This window comes from Panthera tigris, chromosome D4, assembly GCF_018350195.1.
Source record: "Panthera tigris isolate Pti1 chromosome D4, P.tigris_Pti1_mat1.1, whole genome shotgun sequence".
Classification (NCBI taxonomy): domain Eukaryota; kingdom Metazoa; phylum Chordata; class Mammalia; order Carnivora; family Felidae; genus Panthera; species Panthera tigris.
The window spans coordinates 1,129,644-1,145,476 of NC_056672.1; the positions used below are offsets into that span (position 1 = coordinate 1,129,644).

The 15,833-nt window shown below is 61.0% G+C and overlaps 1 protein-coding gene across 9 annotated transcripts in view; it reads left to right on the plus strand.

Moving 5' to 3' along the window:
• The first annotated feature begins 8,382 nt into the window (after positions 1-8,382).
• WNK2 (WNK lysine deficient protein kinase 2) overlaps positions 8,383-15,833 on the plus strand; it is a 130,839-nt gene continuing 123,388 nt past the window's right edge. For all 9 annotated transcript variants that reach the window (XM_042963862.1, XM_042963864.1, XM_042963865.1 and 6 more), the window contains exon 1: positions 8,383-9,078. In XM_042963862.1, coding sequence (XP_042819796.1) covers positions 8,383-9,078 — 696 coding nt within the window. The remainder of the gene's footprint in view (positions 9,079-15,833) is intronic.

Genomic DNA, 15,833 nt, shown 5'->3' on the forward strand with positions numbered 1-15,833 from the left:
CCCTGGGTGCCCCTGGTGCCTCCCTTTTCCTCTCTGGGGCAGGCATCCCCACTGGTCTAGGCCCTTCAGCCTCAGGCCCAAGGCCCCTGCCCACCCCGACACAGACCAGAGCCGAGGCAGGCCCCGGGCAGCACATGCCTCCCCCTGTCCTTACCTTGTGGGTTCTAGAGCTGGCCCCGGCCTGCCTGGTCAGCCCCATAATGCTGACGCAGAAGCCCCGTGGTGCCCCGCAGAGGCCAGCTGCATCTCAGGTCTTCGTCCAGAGCACAGGCAGCTTCCGGTCACCAGTGCACAATTACCTTGCAAAATGGCGGTTCTGTCTCTAAGACCACTAAGTATTCATTGTTTGTCAAACAGTCGCTGCGGTGGCTTATGGATCAGTGACTTTGTTCCTGGGGGTGCAGGTCAGATAAAACCTTGCAAGAAAGAGTTGCTGCCAGCCCAGCAGCCCCTGGAGGCCGTACCCTGCTGGCTCCGCAGGTGCGTGGGGAGCGCTGGGCCTGGAAGGGCAGAGCTAGTGGATAGAGACACCGCCTGTGTGCCGGGCTGGCCTCAACCTGCAGCCCTGGGTGGGAGTAGGTGAGGACTTCCCCCCACACGGCGAGGGGGACAGGGCGCACCCCGCCCACGCCTTGGCAGGAACGAGCCGTGAAAGTGGGGACCTGGGCTGGGCTGCTCCCTGGCATCTGCACCCGCACTGTGGGCCCTGCAGGGCCTCTCCCCGGGAGACCTTCGGGGCCCCCACAGTTCCCCCAACCCTGAATGTCTCAGAGGCTGAGAGCCTCACTCCGCAGACATGAGAGGAAATGAGATGTGGAGATAATGCACCCCTGCCCGGTTGGAATCAGGACGGGCCCCACTGCAGGGAGGGGAGACAGAGAAGCCATTCGTAAGGAACTGCTATGTCCCTGATGAGTGTGAAAATCTCAGGTGCGTGTTCCAGGGCAAACTCCCAGGGCCGAGGTCCTTGCGTCTGAGGGCAAGTGATGTGTGACCGCGGTGTGACCACGAGAGCCTGGTGTCCCCTCGGCCACACGCCACCCTCAGACTTCCTCGCTGGCCAGCCTGTCTGGTGGACACAGCGTTACGAGGTCGGTCACAGTTATAATTGGCGGTTTTCTTACTGTGAGCAAAGTCACACTTTTTTCGCATTTTGTGAGGCTTTTGTGTTCTTCTGTTAATTCCCCTCGGACCTCACTTTTCCGTTTTCCCGTTGGGTTGTCTGTCTTCCTGATTCGTGGGAACTCTCTATTCAGTAAGGAAACACGTCTTTGTCTTTCTCCTTTATGAGATTTTTGCCGGACATGGGCCTGTGACTAAATTCACCCATCTTGTCTAAACCCAGCCCGTGCTCAGTATTCGTGGGTTCTGCGTTCATGAATTTACCTACTCGCTAAAGTTTATTTCTGACTCGTCGTCAACAGTCACGTCACCTTCCAGGTCACCTGTGGACGCGCGCAGGGCCGTGAAAACCCGTCAGCAGCTGCCATGCGTGTCCCAGCCGCGTGACGGGCGACGCTCCGCCTCCTGGTCCAGCTCTCGCACTGCAAGCTAGTGTCCTGGTTACAATCTCTTTTGCATCAAATATTTTTTTACATTTCTGTGCCCTTTGTTGGTGATTTTGCTGTTTCAAATGGCCCCAAGCGTAGTGCTGACGTGCCGTGTAGCATTCCTGAACACGAGAGGACACACGTGTAGGGCAGGCTCCCCTCGGGCACCAGACGTCGTGCTGTGGGCTGAGTTCGAGGTTAGTGAATCAACACTGTATATTCAAGAAGGTGTCCTTAGAAACGCACACGTGCAAGGTTTTGTGCCTACCAGGCAGCTGAGAACTTGTTGTGTAGGCTCGCCGACACCTGACCCCGTGTCCCCAGGTGCCGTGGTCCATGTTCACCGGGGCAGCTTTGGCAGTGACTTTGTAGAACACAAGTCCTGTCAGCCTCCACCAGGTACCCCAGACCCAGCTTCCACACTCTTGTCTCCCACGTGGACATCCTTTAAGATTTTTTTTTTTAATGTTTATTTATTTTTGAGAGAGGCAGAGTTTGAGTGGGGCAGGGGCAGAGAGAGAGGGAGACACAGAATCGGAAGCACGCTCCAGGCTCTGAGCTGTCAACACAGAGTCCGATGCGGGTGTCAAAACCATGAACCGTGAGATCATGACCTGAGCCGAAGTCGGATGCTTAACCGACTGAGCCACCCAGGCGCCCCGCCAAGTGGACATCCTTTAGAGGATGACACCTTCCTGTCTTAGACTCCCTGGGCAAGTGCTGCCTCGCACGCGATGTGGCCATTTTCCAGGGAGCACGCTAGGCCTGGCAGGGGTTGACCCCACCTAAGGTCACCCAAGCACCTCTTCTGTCTGAATGGGCATGCCTTCCCAGGGGCCGCAGTGGGGACTCAGCCTGCTGGAAAATGCCTCTACATGCAGCCTGAGGCCCTGGCGCGTGGAAAAAGCCCTTGTGCATAATGTGGGAGAGTGTTGGGGTTCCCTGGGGCTTCCGCGGGGGCTGTATGGGCCCCCTGAGTGCTGGTGGCACCTCCGGGTGGAAGAGACCCCTGTGAGCCCTGTGGCCCCAGTTGGCAGGATGATGTGCCTCGGCCACTGGCCAGGGCCCGGCCTGGACAGCTGCGTGGGCTCTGGCCCGAGGATCCCCACTCAGCCTGCTAGGCAGGTGCCCAGAGGTGTGGCTGCCTGGCTCCTCACGCTTCTCCTCTGCTCCATCCCTCCCCGCCCCTGCCACTGGTCCTGAGCACATGGCAAAGACCCCTGGGCCTCTGTGTCCCACTGTGGAAAAGGGGACTCACAGGCAAAGGTACAGGCAGGCAGGCAGGAGCCAGCCAGAGGGGAGGAGAGCCATGACTTCAGCAGATTCCTTCAGCGGCTCCCCCAGCCCTGGGAGTGCTAACACGGGATCTGCAGTTCAGAGAAATCTGCTGAGGACAGGAAGAAGGTCACGGCCAGGGGGGCGGTGCCGGGATTGGAGGGAAGAGCTTCCAGCCTCTCCTCAGGGCCCGGCCTCTGTCAGTGCACCTCTCCCAGAGACACAGCATTGGCAGGGGGGGGGGGGGGAGAGGTGAGCCACTGGGCATGACCTTGATCACTAACGGGGTCATAACACTCTGTGAATAGAGTATTTATTAAGTGGCTTTGTCACAGTTGAACAGGTCAAGTTTACCCGACTGTTTGCAGCTGCTGAACATTTATACCATTCATAATGCTTTTTATAAACAACCATTTGGGGAGCTCCTTTGTGCCTCACTATGTGAAGAGCTGGTCACTCCATCCATGTCAGGTGTCCACACGGGAATTCCAAAGACAGTCCATGGGAGATGCTTCCAAAAGAGGGGACTCCATGCCGGGTTCGGGTGCCCGGAACCCAACGGGAGCCCCACAGGGACGGGTATGGCGGAGGCTAGGGAGGGGCCCCAGGCCGTGGGGGTGCTGGCTGCCCCCTCAGAGGGGGAGAAGGGGTGTGACCACTCTGGGGGCCAGAGAAGCCTGATGGAGAGCCCACTGTGACCCCGTCCGGGGGGTGCTGATGGGAACCCTCCCAGTCTCCCGCCTGCGTGCGAAACCTTGACACCTGCCTGAAGTGGGTGGTGGGTCCCTCTGGGCTGGGCAGGGGCAGGGGACACAGAGCCTGAGCTCTGGGGCCTCGAGGACTGAGCCGCTGACAGAGAGGTCACAGGCAGGGACGTTTCCAACGCCTGTGTGTCCCTAAAGCCTCGTTCTCCAGACCGAACTAAATGGGACAATCGGCCTTGCGTTTGTGTTGGCCTTTCCGAGGAAAGTGGAATAATGGCAACTCTTTGCATAGGAGAGAAAGGTTCAAACCTCGATGGGCTTATGCTGAGCATCTCCTGCGTGGACAGCCACGGGGGACTGCTGGAGTCACGCTTACTTGGTAGTGACACAAGAACACCTCAAAATTTTTGTTTCTACTCTGTGTGTCTCGCAAATTCTCTGTAACGACTATGTGCTCTTAAAAAATCAGCGTGTATAAGGTACAATGGAATATTATTTGGCCATGAAGGGAGCGAAGAAGCATTGATGAGCCTGTAACTCGCGTGGAGTGAGGCGCGCTGGGCGAGAGGAGCCAGTCACGGGAGCCCAGCGCTGTGAGACTTTGTTGATGCAGAAAGTCCCCATCAGGCCCCTCCATGGGCTCCTGCTGCCTGGGGCTGAGGGACAGGGGCGAGGAGTGACTGCTGATAAATGGAGGTCTTTTCTGGGGTGAAGAGGATGTTCTGGAACGAGCCAGTGGTGGTGGGCACAGCGTCTGAATGTACTGAAGACCACTGAGTTATGTGCTTTAAAAGAGCAAATTTTATAGAATGTGAATTACATACTAATGAAACTATTATTTTAAAAAACTACATTTTACTTATTTATTTAAATTTTCTTCAATGTTTATTTATTTTTGAGAGAGAAAGAGAGGGAGAGAGAGAGAGAGAGAGAGAGAGAGAGAGAGGCAGAGAGAGTGACACACGGAATCTGAAGCAGGCTCCAGGCTCTGAGCTGTCAGCACAGAGCCCGACACGGGGCTTGAACTCATGAACTGCGAGATCATGACCTGAGCCGAAGTCAGACGCTTAACTGATTGAGCCACCCAGACACCCCTAAAAAAAACTACGTTTTAAAATTGGGGAGTAAAGGAAGTGTTATATGATCGTAATAATTATAAAAGAAGACAAACAAAGATGACGTTACAGAACTTCACAGCCCCCATCAAGTGGGGAGGATTTCCCCAGGGGTCAGGGCCGAGGGGCCCCACTATCTGCCCTCCCAGCCACGTGCACCTCTCAGGGACCTGGAGCCTGAGCTTCAGGGGCCCACATGACCACCTCCCACCGCCTACCCCCAGCACCCTTCCATCAGGTCCCAAGAGGCCTGCCTTGCCCCGTCCCCTCCTACGGCCTCCCACCCTGGTCCCCCAGCACCGTCGCCCCACTCTGCCTCCACCCCCATAGGACCCGAGGCCTCAGCCGCACCTGGGGCAGGCCCCACATAGTTGTCCAGTGAGCCACTGAGTCAGTGATGTGTGGAGGACCCCTGCTGGTGAGGGGCTACCTCCCTGTGCTGTGGCCTGTGGGGTGTCTGACCACAAGACCAGCTACAGCCCCAGGCTGCTGGAGTCCACTCAGAGGCAGACCCGCCCCAAATTACCTGGCGCCCGGGACCCCTCCTGCCCTCCCTGGAAGTGAGCCTGCAGGCACCGCCCTCCAGAAGGCCTGGATCACCCCCATTGCCCCCACCTCCAGAGGAGCTGCGTGATGACACAGCCGTGTGGCCTGCTTGGGTCCCAGCCCGGGAAGCAAGCCTGCATGAGGTAGCCGTGTGTCTGCACATGCCCTCCGGCCTGACCAGGCTGGGGCACCAAGGCAGCCTGCACCTGGGGGGACTTGGGGCTCCCTGACATAGAGTCTTGGGGAGCCAAGGTGACAGTTGTGGAGGGGAGGGGCACTGGCTCCTGCTCTGTGGCCTTGAGCCAATCACTTATGTCAAAAAGTCTCTGTACCGGGCCTGAACATACTCATCTGTGACAAGGAGGCAATCACACCCCTTTGCCTGACAGCCGTGGAGACAGTGGCTCTGGCAGCAAAGAGACACTGCCAGCCTGGGTCAGGCAGGCACTTTGCGCAGTGTCCTTCCACAGCCCTGCCTTGTGGGAGCCTCAGGACAACCACGACCCTGGAAAGCCCTGGTCCCAAGGTCTGTCCAAAGATCCTTCAGGCTCCTCCTTCCTGATCCCAGGACCTGCTCCTCAGCCCAGCCCAAGGGTCCTTGCAAAAGAGGACTGTGACCTGTCTCTTAGCTGCTTAGCCACGGATTTCAATGGTCATGGGTCAGCATAGGGAGTGAGCTCCCTGTCACTGGAGGCATGTAAGCATGGCTGCCTGAAACCACCCCTAAGGTCTGAGAGAGCATTCAGGGACAGATTCTCCCGACTCACCCACGGCCTGGTCTGCCCCTGCGATGTGGGGGCACTGCTGTCATACCACTCACACCTGCCAGCTGGGGATGGGCAGAGCCTGCAGGTGATGCTGTGAATGTCCAGCCATCTCTTCCATCACCAGACAAGCACGATGCCCGCTTGCTGCCAGTGTGGCCCAGGAGGCAGGGAGGAGGCTGGACTGCCTGGAGTCTGTCTAGAACACACTTAGCTTGAGCCCTTGTCAGCTTTCCCTTGAACAGGCCTGTTGTGTCCAGCATGGACAGGCTTGGGACTCTGGGTGCCCTCCAAGAAGACTCACCAACTGTCGGAGGAACCGGCAGTCTTTCGAGGTAGACACACCAGGATGGCCAGGCTGGCTCTGCAGAGGATGCTGAGGCGTTGCTATGGCAGGACTCACCCAAGGTTGTGCAAATGGCAGGGCAGGGCTAGGGGTCTCCAGCCTCCAGACAGAAAGGTCCTCACCAGCCCCCCACCCCCCCACCCCGTGGCCTAGCAGGCCCCCTCACCCCTCCCTGGGAAGTCCTGCTCAGATGCCTGCCTCGCAGGGTCTCAGGCAGGCTGAGCTGGTCTGGGCTCTGGGCTGGACACAAGGTAGGTGTGCTGACTGGAAAGCGTATTCTGTGCCAAATGCCCAGCCTGGAGCCAGCACACTGTGGAACCATCCTCTGAGGGGAGAGGCCCTGATCTGTGGCATCTGCCTGTTTCCATGGTGCACATTCTCCCAGCACCACTGGGTGTCACGGAGCAGAGGTGGGAGGGATGTCCGCCCTCGTTTAACGGGTCTCCCTCCACTGGCTCCAGCACTTGGGACATCACGCTGCTCTGGGTAACAGTGGGTGGCACCTCCCCTCCGACTGTGATGTTTTGGTGTCCCGTGAGTTACTTTGTGCCACGGCGTGGAGTCCATTGGGCACCCCTCGTATCTGAGTCTATGTGTGTGCCTGCCTCATGGCACCCCAGGCCAGGGGCAGCACAATCGTGAGAAGAGCTGTCCGCCCAAGCCCTCGCTCCCGCATCTCAGTCACTGGGTCACCAGGGCCTCGCACGGAGTACCTGCAGGGTAATCTGCCGTAGGCAGCCTCTCTGCAAGAGGGTTCAGGATGCCCCCTAGAGGGTCTTGTCTGTGGGAGTCCAGAAGAGGAAGAGGGAGGGAGAGATCAGGAAAGGCTCCCGGGGAGGGAGGGGGGGGGGACAAAGAACACTGTGGGCCGAGGGGCTCCTGGAGGCCTCCGCAAGCCGCTATCCAGTGGCATCGCAGTCCAGCCTCCGTCTGTGAGCTCTGGGATTTAGGCCAGATAACTTCTATCTCAGGGCCTCAGTTTGCTCAGCGGCAAGAGTGGGCATGGTGATCACAATGCTCCCCCTCCTGATGGATCCTGTTGAAATGAGAGGTGGAAAGACCCGAGGCTGGGGTCTGGGCTGGGGGCCGGGCTCAGGTCGCTTCCTGAGGGTGGGGGGGGGGGAACCACCTTCTAGCCTGCCCATTCTGCCCTGGCACAGGACTGCGAGGTCCGGCGCGCCTGCCGGGACACGTGAGGAAGTGAGTCTGTGCCGTGTCTCTCGGGGACACGCGGACTCTCCGCAGCCAGCAGCCAGCGGGGCATTCCGGAGCCCGAGGGGGCCGGGAGCGCCGCGGCCGCCACCACAAGCCGGCCCGCAGGTGGCCGCGCGCGCACACGGCCAGGTGGGCGTGCCAGGCCCCGCCCTCCCCGCGCGCCGGCAGGGGGCGGGCAGCCGAGGCCCCGCCCTCCCCGCGCGCCGGGTCGGAGCCGGTGCCCGAGCGCAGCCGAGCCGAGCCGGAGCAGCACGCGGGAGCGCGGTCCCGCAGCGGGCCGGCAGAGAGAGCAGCGCCGAGACCCGGCCCCGAGCGAGGACCCCGGCCTCCAGCACGACTCGGCCCCCCCGGCCTCCGGCGAGGACCCCGGCCCCGGAGAGCGGCCTCGCCCGCCTCGCGCGCCCCGGCCGCCGGGCCGCGGGCATGGACGGCGCCCCCTCGCCCTGTGAGTGCCGAGCCCCCCGCCCGCCGCCTTTGTGTGCGCGCCGCGCCGCCGCAGCCCCCTCCCCGCGCGCCCCTCCTGCGCCCCGGGCCGCGTCCTTTGTGGAGCCGCCGCCCGGCCGGTGCCTCCCCGTCTCCCGCCTGTCCCCTCCGCAAGCCTAGCCCCGGCGCCCCCCCTCGCCTCCCGCCCAGGGACGACCCGGAGCGCCCCTCCCCCGGCCTCCTCCGCAGCCCGCCCCGGGGGGCCTCCCCAGGGGCGGCCCGGCAGGCGCCCTCCCCCCCCTCCCCTCCCCTCCCCAACGCGGGCCTCGGGGGCCGGTGGGCAGACCCCTCCCCCGGGGCAGCCCCGCAGGGCCCTCCCGCGGCGGGCGCGGGCAGGTGCGGCGGGCCGGCGCTCACGCGGGCCGGGTGTCCTTGCCCGCAGAGATGGACGGCGATGGCGGCCGCCGGGACGGCCCCCGCGCGCTGACGGAGGCCGGGCGCGGCGCGGGGCCCGCGGGCATGGCGGAGCCGGCGGCGGTGCCGAGGGCGCGGGCGGCGCGGCCCGGGCCCCAGCGCTTCCTGCGGCGCAGCGTGGTGGAGTCGGACCAGGAGGAGCCGCCGGGCCTGGAGGCGGCCGAGGCGCCGGGCGCGCAGCCCCCGCAGCCGCTGCAGCGCCGGGTGCTGCTGCTCTGCAAGACGCGCCGCCTCATCGCCGAGCGCGCCCGCGGCCGCCCCGCCGCCCCTGCGGCCCCCGCCGCCGCCGCCGCCGCCGCCGCCGCCGTCGCGCCGCCCGGCAGCCCCGCCGACCCCGGCCCCGAGCCCGCGGGCGCGCAGGAGCCCGGCCCGGACCCCGCGCCCGCGCCCCCCGGAGAACCCCGCGAGGACGAGGCGGCGGCGGCGGCGGCGGCGGCGGCGGGGCGGGAGGACGCGGCGGCGCCGGAGGCGAGGCCCGAGCCAGGGCGCGCCCGCCGGGGAGAGCCCGAGGAGGAGGAGGACGACGAGGACCTCAAGGCCGTGGCCACCTCGCTGGACGGCCGCTTCCTCAAGTTCGACATCGAACTGGGCCGCGGCTCATTCAAGACGGTCTACAAGGGGCTGGACACGGAGACCTGGGTGGAGGTGGCCTGGTGCGAGCTGCAGGTGAGCGGTGGGCGAGTGCGTCCAAGCAGCCTTGATGGTGCGCGGGGTTGGTCTGGTCTAGGGGGCAGCCGCATGTGTCCCCCTGTGTGTGCGCACCGTCTGTGGGGGTCAGGTTGCGTGCTGGAGGGTAGACCTCCCGGCGTGTGGCGGGGAAATGTGGCACAGTGTGGACCCGCGCTGGAGGGTGGGCATGGAGGGCGTGTCTGTTCGTCTGGCTCTTTCCTGACTCCCAATTCGGGGCTGGAAGCACCCAGGTGGCCTAAATGGTGGCGTCTTTGCAGCAGCTGCGTGTGGGAACTGCGGGGCCCTGTGTTGGAGCTGCCCCTAAGTGAGCACCTTCCGGAGTCTTTAAAGGGGTAGGCGTCCCAGCTGGGGATGCTTGGGGGCTGCCTGACTCGGCCTGCCCCGGGCTGGAAGTGGTCAGTGCCCTCCTGCAGCTCCCGGGGCCCACTGGCTCACAAAATGGATGGGGGAGAGGTCTTAGAACCCAGTCACGCAAGGTGCGGGTAAGGCTTTTTTTTTTTTTTCTTCTGATGTAAAGGCTCTGGGCATGCATTTTTCATAACCTTGCCCTCACGTTGGCTGTGTCCGCCCGGCCCTAGAGATTATATAAACGGTAACCTGAGCTGCCCCGGGCCAGCCTTGGAAGCCAGAGCAGTGCCTGTCAGAGTGGGTGTTTACAGGCCCTCCCTCGTTGGGGGTGGGGGCAGCTGTCCCGCACCGGCCATCCTGTGCGAGAGCCGCTGCTGGGGGTAAGCCGACCCTGGCACCCTGTAAAGTCAGAGGGCCTTCCATGCCTGACACAGGGCCACCCGCCACACTGCAGGCCGCCTGCTTTCTTGGCTCAGAAACCGGATGTGGTCGTTCTGTTCTCTGGGCCCCTGCATGAGTGGGAGCCCCGCTAATTTTCGGGGTGTCGGCCTGTCCTTAGCCTTTCTCCCGAGACAGGGGGCTCCAGAGGCCACCCCTTCCTGCAGCGCCTTGGTTTTGCAGTGGACATGTGGGGTCTTTCTGGCAGGGCTGCTGGTGCCCTGGGGAGTCCTTCAGGAGGGACTGAGCTCTCCTCCGTCGTGGCTGTAGGTTCTGGGCCCTGCTGAGGGGTGGCCTCGGTGGTCTGCGGTCTTGGGGCCCTGGTGTGCCGAGGATGACGGGGAGTGAGCTGGGTGTCACTGCTGCATAAGAGGCCCGGGGTTTTGGAAATCCGAAAGGGAGGACCGGAGAGGGGGCAGGGGAGCCCGGGGTTTAGAGCGAGGCCTTGCTTCTTGACTTCCCACTTTCTCCCTCTCGCCGGGTGACCCCGTGTGTCACTGTGGGCGCCCGCTGGTGCTCTGCCACGGCTGGCCTGTGCAGGGTGCTGGGAGGGAGCGGAGGTAGGCCTCAGCAGTGATGAGGCACTGCGGGCGCACGTGACCCTCAGGAGCCTCTTACTCTGCATCTGGCTCCCTGAGCAGAGCACAGGCCTGGAGCCTGGCTGCTGTCCAGCCTGGACTCTGGGTGCTGGTGGGGAGGCTGGAGAGGGCTTCCCATCCGTCTGGTGGTGGTTCTTGAACAGGGGGGTACGGGGAGCCCCCATTGGCCGACAGCTGTCCCAGTACTTCTCCCGGCAAGAGGGCAGCCTCTGGGGTCAGCTGCTTCTGCTGGGCAGGCCCGAGGGGGTTCTGCACCAGGTGGCCTGGAGCAGCCGGAGAACCTGCTGTTGTTTACCCCGTTTATTGTTGAGGACCCCCAAGGTCACCATTGCCAACACAGACGTAGTTGGTGGGAGGGTGAGGGGGATTGTAGCATCACGGGAGGAAGCCACCGGCCCCGGTGAGCGCGTCCGTAGCAGAGGAGGTGAGCATGGGGAACAGGGCGCTGAGTTGGGCCTCTGGGACCCCGGCGCACCAAGGGAGGGCAACAGGTGGCATGTTGGCTTTGTACCCGGGGAGGGGGTTTCCTAGTGCCTAACGGGGAGGTGTTCACCCTCTGCTGGTCCCCGGGATTGCCGGGTGTCAGGAGTGTCAGTGGAGGGTGGTGGGTCACTGGGAGTGTTGCCTTCAGCATGGGGAGCTCCGCAGGAGTCCTCCCACCCCCTGAGCCCCTTTCCTCAGCTCCCAGAAGTGCCTTGGCTGGCTGCTGTGGAAGGCCCCCAAACCGCCTCTCTGAAGTCTGTTTCCCTCTCCTGCCTTCGGGAGGCTGGGGGCCTCTGCACCTGCTGGCCTTTGCCAGAACTGCCACTCTTCTCCCAGGGTGCCCCGCCTGAGGTGGGGGAGGCCACACGTAAGACCTAGTAAGTCTGGCTCGGAGGATGTGAGCTCCCCACGACGTCCAATTTCTTTCCATAAATTAGTGTTGAGAGAGCCTTGCAGTAATGTGTGTTTGTCTCACAGCAAAGGGCAATAAGAGATGTCACCTCCTGAATTCCCCAGGTGATCAGAGCTGACGCTGAGTTGTGGGGGAAGCCATTTTACAGAATTACCTCCCTGTCTCTTTTCTCTTGAATGAACTCTCGTTCTGGCCCCAGAGCACGTTGAGACGGCAGCCGAGGAAGCGCACACGCACTCATGACGGCTGCTCTCTCTCTGGCTCGTGTTCCCGCGTCCGCAGGTCCGTGCCGTGGTCAGCTCTGCCCCTGCACAGACCCTGTCCCAGGCTTCCCAGTGTCGGGGGCAGGTCTCGACCACTGACGCTGTCCTGGGTGGCGCAGGGCACCTTCTTACCAGCTGCCGCCTCTGAGCTGGCGTGTGTCTCTGAGGAGAGAAAATGCGGCCAGCCCAGATCTGGCTGGCATCTGGAAGTCTTGTTGGAGGCTGGAGGTGGCCATTCCTGAGTCACCTGTTCCTTTGGTGACTTTCTCAGAAGCTTGGAGAGAGCCTTTTCAACCCCCTCTGGGATGCCGCCCTGTCCTGTCTATGGCCCCCTGCCTTCTGGGGAGACGGGGTTCTCCCTGCAGGAGGCTTCGGGGAGCTGCTCTTGTGGGGCTGGGCACTGCCTCCTGCAGGGGGTCAGGGTCTCTACCTGGAACCATGTTTTCTATGCTGGTGTCTAGATGCACACCCAGTGTGGGGATCATCCTGCCTCATGGGGGTGCTGGGCCTTGACCCTCTGCTTGGAGCACTGGCAGGGCCTTTGCAGGGCTGGGGGAGTCCTAAAGATCTACTTCGGCGGCCGAGCCCCGCCAGCTGGGGACAGGTTCCTACATCCCGCGGGTACTGACATGAAGTTGTCCTGCTGTTCTGCGTTGCCCAGACATGGCTGGGCACCCAAGGGGCAGGCCTGGGTTTCAGGCCGGGGACCACAAGACCAGATGACGTCTGACTGCCGGCACCCCCTTCCTGTGGTCGTGGGGTTGCTGCGTGTTCCTGACTTGCCTGCTGTAGCCGGACGTCTGTGCGCTGCTCACCTGCCTGGGCCCTGGGTGGCTCGTTACGTGTGGGTGTGCGGGTGCCCTGGTCTCCTCGCCGTCCTCTGAGGACACTGGGGGCTGCCTGGCATCACTGCGGCCCAGAGGCCTCTCCTGTGGCCCCGGTGCCCCACCTGTGCCAGGCACGGAGCTGCATACCTGGCCTGAGGTGCCCCACCGCCCCCCACAGACAGGCCAGGGACCCAGCTTGTGGTGCAGGCAGCTTCAGACCCATGGCCTTGTCTGCTTTCGGAGTGTCCACGAGCAGGGTGACGTGGGGCAGGGGAGGGAAGTGGACACGTGGAGGGGACGGTGCTCGCTTGCTGGAATAGGATGCATAGGACTCAGTTTGGCTTGTGGTCACCCTGCGTTTTTATTTTTATCTTTGTGTCTTTATCGCTGAGTTTTGTCCGAGAGCTGAAATTTGAAATCCGTTGCTGTCAGGGCAGAGCTTGCTTTTCCGAGTGGTGTTTCACGTGCGTTATGGCTCACGGTTCTGGTGAGAGGCCCAGGTAGATGGGTCTCCTCCCCTTCCTTCCTGTGCAAAAATGCGATGCGGTGTGGGCGAGGCCGGCGTGCGCAGTGGTGACAGGTAAGCATCCTGAGCTGAGGGTCGCTGTTGTGGGCACGCTGAGTGCCCGTGACTCGTTCCTGCTGCCCAGCGTGTGTCTGTCAGGGCGTCCTCGGAGGTCCTGGACCTGGGGCACTGGGCCGAGCCTGACAAGGGCCTGATTGCCAAGGAACTCGGGCCCCAGAACGAGGACCCTGTTCTCATTCGTGGAGGGCTTGTGGGCATCTCCCCCGCTACCAGTGTGCTTTCAGGTCGTGGCTGCGGGCTTACTCAGGTGTACAAGCTTTGCGGGCAGGCTGTTAGCCAGAGTGTGACGGCAAGAAAAAAAAATTGTAAAGTGGGTAGGGAGCTGTTCCGGAGGGTTCCAGATGCCAGGTCCTAGGTGAGGGGTGCAGCGGGGCAGGCTGCTGCGTTTCGTTGGCTCACTTGGCGTGGGTTTAGCGTGTGCCCTGGTTCCAGCCTGGGGGTACCGCAGTGAGCCGGACAGACCACATCAGGGTGTGAGAGTCAGGTCTTCACGGAGGAGGTGAGGGAGTGTGGGGAGAGGCCATCCTGCGGTCCTGGCTGGCCCTGTGCCTGCCACTCACCTTCCAGAACGGCTCAGACTTGCGGCCCTGTGCGTGGCCATAGGCCTCTCTTGGGGCCTGTGGCTTGGGCCAGCTGTAGGCTGAAGCTGGATGGTACCCAAGGTGATGACACGGAAGTCCAGATCACCTCTTTGAGGGAACAGCACTTGACCTGGTCTGCGGAGGTTCGGGCATCCGTGTGGCTGAGCGGCGAAGGTGGAAACTGCCTGTGGCACTGGGCAGGGTGTTTGGGAGCCTCACGGCCGGGCTGGACACCCTGCCCAGTGCACACAGACGCCCCAGAGGAGGGGCCCTGCTGCGTTTGGACCCCGGGCCCCCAAGTTTCCCAGTGGGGAGGCCTTGGGGACGACACCTGCCTTTGTGAGCCTTGGTTTACCTATCTGTGTAGTGGGCATGGAGCTAGCCGACCTCATGGGGTCTTGGGGACTATTGAGAAGTGTTTGGCCTCTAGCACAGAGCAGGCACCCAGCGTGAAGCTCCCCCTGCAAAAAAAAAAAAAAAAAAAACACAAAAAACCATTGTGAAGAGAGCGGCTGGCAGGGGAGGAGCCTGGAGGCCTGCCTGTGGGCAGGGGCTGGTGTCCCTGGGTGGTGCAGGGCCTCCCAGGTGCGGGCCGGCGGCGGGGGCCTGTGCTCAGTTTGAGTTCCTGGCTGCCGCTGAGGCAGATAAGGAAGAGGTGTGAACATGGCAGCTGGAGTCCCTAAGAAGCAGGTTAGGATCTCCCTCTGGCCACAGAGGATGTAGGGGCTGTTTGGGTGGAGAGGCCCCGGAGGGTGGCTCAGGACGGGGAGGGCGGCCCGTTGGAGGTCAGCATCCTGACGGTTGGCTGCGGGTGTGCTCGCTTCGGATAGTTTTCAAATCCAGTCCTGTTCCCTGGAGGCTGGGATTCTAAGATTTCCCAGGATACTCGCTCACTAACTCTAATTTATGTTGGCTTTCCTTAAACACGTGTCACATTTTTTGGGAAGAGGATAAAAGAAAGGGATCAAGACAGTGCGATGTTGGCAAAAGAACAGCTAGTTCAGTGGAACAGGACCGCGAGCCCAGAAACAGACCCAGATGAATGCAGGTAACTGACCTTTGACAAGGGAGCGGAGACAACCCTGGGGAGCAGAGACCCGCCTCTTCAACAGCTGGTGTTGGGACAGTCGGATGTCCACATGCGAAGAAGTGAATGTGCATAGACCTTACTCCACAAAATTAATTCAGAATGGGTCGGAGACCTAAATGCACCCTACAAAACTATAAAACTCCTGGAAGATGACAGAGAGTCTGGACGAGCACGAGCTTGGCAAGGACTTCTCTTACTTTATCTTATTTTAATTCCGGTGCAGGTAACATACAGTGTAATAACATTAGTTTCACGTGTGTGCCGTGGCGATTCAACATCTCGTACATCACCCAGTGCTCATCACACGTGCCCTCCTTAATCCCCAAAACCTTCTTCCCCCACCCATCCCCACCCCCCCGCCTCCCCTCGGGTGGCCATCAGTTTGTTCTCTGTCGTTGAGACTCTGTTTCTTGGTTTGTCTCGCTTTTTTCCCCCTTTTGCTTGTTGGTTTTGTTTCTCAAATTCCACACACGTGTGAAATCATACGGTATCTGTCTTTCTCGGACTGACTTATTTTGCATACCATAATAGTCTGTGCTCCATCTGTGTCATTGCAAATGGCAAGATTTCATCCTTTTCATGGCTGAGTAATAGTCCGTTGTGTATAAACCACTTCTTCCTTATTCATCGCTCGATTGGCACTCGGGTTCCTTCCATATCTTGGCTACTGTAAATGTGTTGCTGTAAATGTAGGGTGCGTGTATCCCTTTGAAGTAGTGTTCTTGTATTTTTGAATAAGTACCTACAAATGTAGTTGCTAGGTCGTGAGGTAGTTCTATTTTAACTTTTTGAGGAACCTCCACGTTGTTTTCCAGAGTGGCTGCACCAGTTTGCATTCCCACCGGCAGTGCAAGAGGGTTCTTTTTTCTCCACATCCTTTCCAACACCTTTTTGTTTCCCGGGTTTTTGATTTTAGCCATTCTGACAGGTGTGAGGCAATAGCTTATTGTGGTTTTGACTTGTGTTTCCCTGATGATGAGCGATGTTGAGATGATTTCATGTGTCTCTTAGCCATCTGGATGTCTTCTTTGGAGAAATAGCTGTTCCTGTCTTCTGCCCATTTGTAATTGGGTTGTTTGTTTTTTGGGTGTTGAGTTGTCTAAG